The 6,401-nt window shown below is 31.6% G+C and overlaps 1 protein-coding gene and 1 long non-coding RNA gene across 5 annotated transcripts; one reads left to right on the forward strand and one right to left on the reverse strand.

Moving 5' to 3' along the window:
• The first annotated feature begins 3,633 nt into the window (after positions 1-3,633).
• On the forward strand, positions 3,634-5,816 carry LOC149030470 (uncharacterized). 4 transcript variants are annotated; one of them, XM_089178775.1, is made up of 3 exons: positions 3,634-3,707; positions 3,790-3,946; positions 4,114-5,816. In XM_089178775.1, exons 2-3 carry the CDS (start codon positions 3,849-3,851, stop codon positions 4,766-4,768), a joined length of 753 nt encoding a protein of 250 aa, XP_089034901.1. In that variant the 5' UTR covers positions 3,634-3,707; positions 3,790-3,848; the 3' UTR covers positions 4,769-5,816. The 4 variants fall into 4 exon arrangements, with proteins under 4 accessions (XP_089034901.1, XP_089034899.1, XP_089034900.1 ...); XM_089178773.1 differs by having other exon boundaries at positions 3,642-3,707; XM_089178774.1 differs by having other exon boundaries at positions 3,650-3,946.
• On the reverse strand, positions 5,341-6,152 carry LOC149030471 (uncharacterized). The gene is made up of 2 exons (XR_016178678.1): positions 5,963-6,152; positions 5,341-5,568 (listed from the first exon to the last, which is right to left on the reverse strand). It is a non-coding gene; the product is annotated as an uncharacterized LOC149030471 (long non-coding RNA).
• Between the last annotated feature and the right edge of the window lie 249 nt (positions 6,153-6,401).

A 6,401-nucleotide genomic window follows, 5' to 3' on the forward strand; every position in this document is an offset into this window, starting at 1 on the left:
ATGTTGAATGAATTCTTCGATGGATCTTCGATGGATCTTCTTCAATGGCAAATCGAGTATCGTCTTCCATGGTCAGACTACAATACTTGCTGTGAAGTAGGAGTGTTTTGGAGCCATCGCAGAACTTCATAAACCGTGAGTTTTTATTTAAAGTCCCTCCAGTGCTCAATCATGCCGAGGATGAAAGGTCCAAATCGGCACGAGTTACTGGTTGTAATTATTTAAATAAATTATTGACGAGCACATGAGTAATTCCATTTTAGGAGTTACTCATGAAAATTGTATATTTTATTGTATGTTTTATTATTAGTTCAGGATAGGTTTTCTTGTCTCATCGGTTAAATTCATTTAATTAAAAATACAGTTAATAAATGCACTCTCTTCTTTATTACGTGTTAAAAGCATGTAATAAATGTCTTACATGCTTCATTTCTTCGTACATAGTTTATCTAATCGAAATTAATTTTGATATATCAATACTTTGATATTTTAAATAAATGAGCAAGAAGACAAACTCATTCGCGACGGATAGACTTTGGCAGTTAAGTGGCGGCTCAAAGCCCAGTTCTTTAATTAGAACAGCTAACTTAATGAAAGGAGTCATCCGAGGTTTGCAAAAAATATCCATCATTATTGTAGAGTCTTTTAATACATCCTTACCTCGAAACTATAATTGTTTCATATGGGGTAACTTTTTTTTCATTCGCTTGTTTAAGTCATTATTCACCAAATGACTTGTAGAGTCCTTAGCCCGTTTAGATGAATTTTTATTAAAATCTTTTGATATATTTATATATGTGTTAATCATATTTTTTAGATCAGGATTTTCAGCTTCTAATATACTAATCTCCCGTTTCTCCCCCCCATACTTTCTGCGTTCTCATCTATGCGTGTGCCCAGGTGTTACACGTATGGGTGAGAAACAGTTAGCGTGGGTTTAGTTTTAGTTTTTTCCCTATTGGCGGCTGTTATTGTGCTAGTGATTGCACGATGTACTTTACACCTGTGTGTGCGTATTAGGTAGTGTGTATTGTACATCGTTTCGCGATATTTTTTATTCATTTAATACATCATTAAATACTTAAAGCATTACTTCTACATATCTATCTTCATTCTTATATTTATATTAAATATTTCTAATTTTTTTGATAATCGTTTGTATAGTAGAGTTACTGCATTTATTTGTGGAAACTTTGATATACTTGTATATTACTAGTATGCATATAAATATACTAGTGTATACTTGTATTTTTGCTTTAGTTATTTATGCAATAATCATTAGCCTTGGCAGTCGATTACAGCAAAATACGTACGTATACCCATTAGCATATAAGTTTAGAAAACGTGGTTGAACTAGGGTGTCGGAGGTGCCCCGGGGCATGCTCTCTAGTTTAGGCTTTTGCACCCTGGTGGTATGTGTGAGAACCGTGGAGTGAGTGGGTGGGTATGAATGTTTTTTCTTAAAAGGGGTAAAAATATGGATAATAGGCAGGCAGGTAGCATACTTCTTTGAATGAATGTGAAAACTTTAATTTTAAGTAGGTAGGATCCAGGAAAGGCATTAGACTTCTTACTTCCACTCCGGAGTGGAAATTCCGCCTCCTGGTTTATACAGAATTGTTACAAAATTTGATCATCTCATTCTATATTATGTTTGATTTGTTAATTTATTTTGTAACTATTCTATGATCTTTATTATGTATCATGATTCAAAGGTATTTGCAACCATTTGAAAGATTCATTTCTACTTCGATTCTATCTCGAACGAGATAGAGTCGAATCAAATTCGCAAATTCTTTGATGCATTTGATACTTAGTTTTAAGTATTTCAGGATTAGCACTACGCACTATCGCGATTTCGTCTTACAGCTAGAAATATTTTATATAATTAACTAATAAATTATTAACGAATTAATGAAATGAAAGTATTGCAAAAAAATGCATTACATTTATTGCAATTTTTATTTCAATTCGATTTTATTACTCGATATTAAAAGTGCGAAGTGTTATTAGGTCATCGAGGGAAATTATTATCTGCTTAGACATTCGATTAAATGTTCTCGTGTATGATCAATGAAATCTAAGTTCATTGATGGTCCACGAGTTAGAAAAGTAAACGGGAAATGTAAATTAATTTTTGAATAATTGAGAATTAGAATCATAACAAAGTTCATTTGCAAAATTAGTATGAAAGATCTTATCTTGCTCGCACGTAGGAAATGTCCAAATGCAGTTTTCATAGAATGAAGAAAGAAGAGGCTTAATGCCGAAGAGGCCCCCACTTAATTGTGGCTCAAGAGGGCAACTACAGGCTATTGAGTTATTTTCTAAGGTTCAACAGCAAGTTCGAACCTTTAGAGAATGGCTCTCTAGTCATATTTTATATTTTATTGTTTTACTTTTTTGCTCGTCATTAATTTCTAATTGTAATTGGAGATGATGGACCATTCCATCTCCTTGGGACACCAAATTCGTGTCTATATCGTCAAAAAGATGCACATGTGTTTAGTTAGTTCGAGTCAAAAATTTAATTATTTTCGTATTTTAAAATTTTAAAACTTAAATAACGTTTGATAAATATTACAGTAATTTCTCTTTTCTTGTTTCGTCTTTAAGATTTTTCATTGCTATCGTATTTTATTAAATTTGTTATTTTTTTTTCTATATAATGCAGTTTTAAAGTATTTCATAATAATTAATAGATAGTATTTTCTTTAGTAACTTATTACTTATACTTTTCCTTTTTTTTATATATATATATATATTTTTTGTAAATATAAAATCACGCGTTTAAAATTTATTTTTTTGCAACGTAAATAGAAAATTCATTTGAAAAGTGCATCCGTGAATTGGACGATTTATATGTTAGGCTATTGCATCACTTGATTCTATAATTAATATAGTTTTCTTCTTGTTACAGGTGATCGTCGATGGATTTAACAACAACATACCTTTTTGATTCTCCTCCATTTGATTGCCTCAAATGACTATTTTATAAATTATATATATAAATGCATTTCTGAAGGCACACACATGCATAATTTAATTTTTGTTTTGTAATAAGAAACTCATGTATAGTTTTTTTCTTTTTGTTAATACCTCTTTATTAGATTCATTTTAGATTCACATTTGGATTATTTCGATGAGGATACTTATATCACTATCTGTGGGCTGGGATTTTATGGAGAGATTGCATAAGAAGGGACTTTCGATGTGTAATTTTATTTGAATTAAATCTTATTATTGCGGTTAAGTTGTTGCTTTAATCTCAATTGGAAAAATATGAAGAAAAAATCATAAGTAAAGTAGGGGTAACGCTTCAGTGTTACGCTCCTGAGGGTTGTTCGTGTTCGGGCGAATAGTGGGGATGAGTATGTATAAAGTAGGGATGTTGGGGAAGGCATGAACTGCGATGTAACGTCGATATCGCGTTCTATACTGGATGCCGAGACGCTAAGTGGGGATGAACAGGGTATAGGGGAAAGTTTCACATGGCTAAAATAATCGATAACGCGACCGATACGTATGTATGTGTATAAGTAAGTAACTACGTATCTACGTAGCTATGTATATATGTAAACATGTATAAGAATAACTACATAGAAACGATCACGTGGTCATATAAAACCGCTGCGCGCAATAGGGACCGAGCCGCTAGACTGTCACGCCAACTGGTAACAGAAATGTGCAAAAAACGGGTAATCAAAGTAAAGCAACAACACGTTATTTTCAATTTAGTTAATGTTGTTTAAATAAATATTGAAAAATTAATCGAAATGTCTCGATCAGGAAAATCTTGTTGTATCAAAGGATGCACAGAAAAATCTCGTCATAAGTGGCAAGTCGATATGCCAGTGAAATTTTATTGTTTTCCCTCGAGTAAATGTGGTGCCTCATGGAAGGAAGATAAACGTATAAAGTGGATAAATGCGGTAAAAAATTATGTGTAAGTAAGAAATTATAATTATCAACAGCAGTGGCATAGTAATTTAAATATTACAAAATCAAACCGAGTAGTATTTCATTTGAATAAAAAGTTCCATATAACAATTAAATTAAAATTTATATAATAATATAAATTTAACCTTAAAATTTCGTTGTTTTTTTTTTTAGTAAAAATCCGAAAAAATGGGAGCCAAATCAACATACAAGAATTTGTAGTGCTCATTTTATAAATAATAGTAAATCAGACAACTCATATCACCCATCTTATGTTCCTTCGATTTTTCCTGGAAAAGAAAACACAAGAAATTCCATTCAACGTCTACAACGATTTGAACGGTCAAGAACACGTCAATTAAATAAGGAAATGAACGTCAAAGAATCAATATTAACTGACAGTATCAACAGCAATAATTCTATTGAAGATAATAAAAATAATTCAAGTGACATTGAAATGAAGCAAGACGCAGGAGAAATGATAACAGAAACTGAGGACAGCTGTGATAGGGACGTGAATGTTATGAATGTTTCTCCCCCAGCCTATCGAAGTATTACTTCTCAAACTGAGGAATTCATTCCTGATATTTCAACTGATAATTGTACTTATTTTTTTTGTAATATGAATAATCATGATGGTATTAATACTGCAGCAGTCCAAGTTAATATATCTGTAAAAAAAACTGCAGATAAAATGTGTGAAACTTCGATGCCGCCTATGAAAAAAATGTTCAAGATTCCAGTTGCGATCCAATCAATTTCGAGTCTGTACAATCTCATTGCAAAGGGTTCCATGGATTTTCATCTATTACAAGTAATGAAACTATGAGTAGCTTAACAGGTGTTACATTATCTATCTTTCTATGGCTTTTGAATCAACTCCCAGAATGTAAACGTTCTGGCATTGACAAAAAAACAAAATTATTAATTACGTTAATGAAGCTGAAAACCGGTTTGACATTTACTGCGATTTCTGTCTTATTTAATATTCATCGGACTACTGTAAATAAAATATTCGTAAAGAATTTGCAACAGTTAAATATTCTATTGAAAAATTTTATATTCTGGCCATCTAAAGCCGCTGTTCAAGCAACTTTACCTGAATCATTTAAGCTACATTATCCAAACACTCGTGTTATCATTGACTGCACCGAAGTAAACACAGAAGTTCCACCAGCAGTTAAACATCGAGTTTTAATGTATTCAGATTATAAGCATCATCACACAATGAAATTTTTAGTAGGGTGTACTCCAAGTGGATTTATAAGTTTTCTGTCAAAGTGTTATGGTGGTCGTGCTGGTGATTGTTTTATCACAAATGATTGTGGTCTAATAGATTTAATTGAACCTGGTGATGTTGTGCTAGCAGATAAAGGTTTCCCGCAAATACAAACAACAGTGCAAGAGAAAAATGCGATTTTTATTATGCCTCCGTTTTGCAACAAAAATCAATTTACACCTGAGGAAGTTGATGAAACTTACAATATTGCTTCAGTGAGAATACACATTGAAAGAGTGAATCAACGAATAAAAGACTTTAATATTCTTTCCAAAGTACCAGTGTCACTTTTGCCTCATGTTGATGAAATTGTTTTTGTCATATGTGCTATCATAAATATTCAAAAGCCCCTGTTTAAACAAGAAAAATCAGAAATAGAATGATAAAAAAATATGATTAAATTGTAAAAATAACTAATTGTAAATTTAGAGGATAAAACGAAATCCATAATTGTAATTAAATATAATTTTTATTAAACTCTGATACATAAACTATGATCAATATCAAAATATTAAAACAAATTAATATATAACTATTTACTAGTATGTTTGTACTTCATTTACTTGTATTATACTTAATAAATAATCTTTGAACGTAATGCTTAAAATAAAATTTTTCTAGTTTAGGAACTACCGTACTTAAAAAAATTTCATCACGAGCAATTGTTATCAAAACACAGCCCCGAGATGAGTATACGAATAAATCACATAAAGCGATATTTGTAATATACATTTGCAGTTGTACCTGAGTGTAAATGGAATGAGTTGTACTCAGGTGTAATCCATTTTCATCTGATTTTAAATATTGCACATTACATTTTCCATTCTCAGCATCATATATAGGTATCTTCTTGCCCGTTTTTTGCTTTTATTAAACACCAGAGCGCGCCACTTCCGACAAGTGTGCTGCCTCTACAGTTAGGGCTCGGTCCCTATACAGACAAACAGATAAATAGAGACAGAAAAAGTCAGAGAAAGAGAGAGAGACAGAGAGAATATGAGGCTTTGGAAATATATTCGTACATGTAGGAAACTGTGTAAATATAATTGTATATACGTATACGTATCATCGTTGTAAAATTATCCATCTAATTTATTTGTTAATATGCATGTATATGATCGATGGTAAAAAGAATACACGTGGGAAGTTGAGACCCTCGAGTATATATATATATATATATATG

Source organism: Polistes dominula, unplaced genomic scaffold, assembly GCF_049000335.1.
Source record: "Polistes dominula isolate Pdom_NZ unplaced genomic scaffold, Pdom_raw_medaka contig_18, whole genome shotgun sequence".
Taxonomy (NCBI): domain Eukaryota; kingdom Metazoa; phylum Arthropoda; class Insecta; order Hymenoptera; family Vespidae; genus Polistes; species Polistes dominula.

Coding starts and splice junctions, on each gene's coding strand:
- LOC149030470 (XM_089178773.1), top strand. CDS start 4,765: ATGAGTAGCTTAACAGGTGTTACATTATCTATCTTTCTATGGCTTTTG.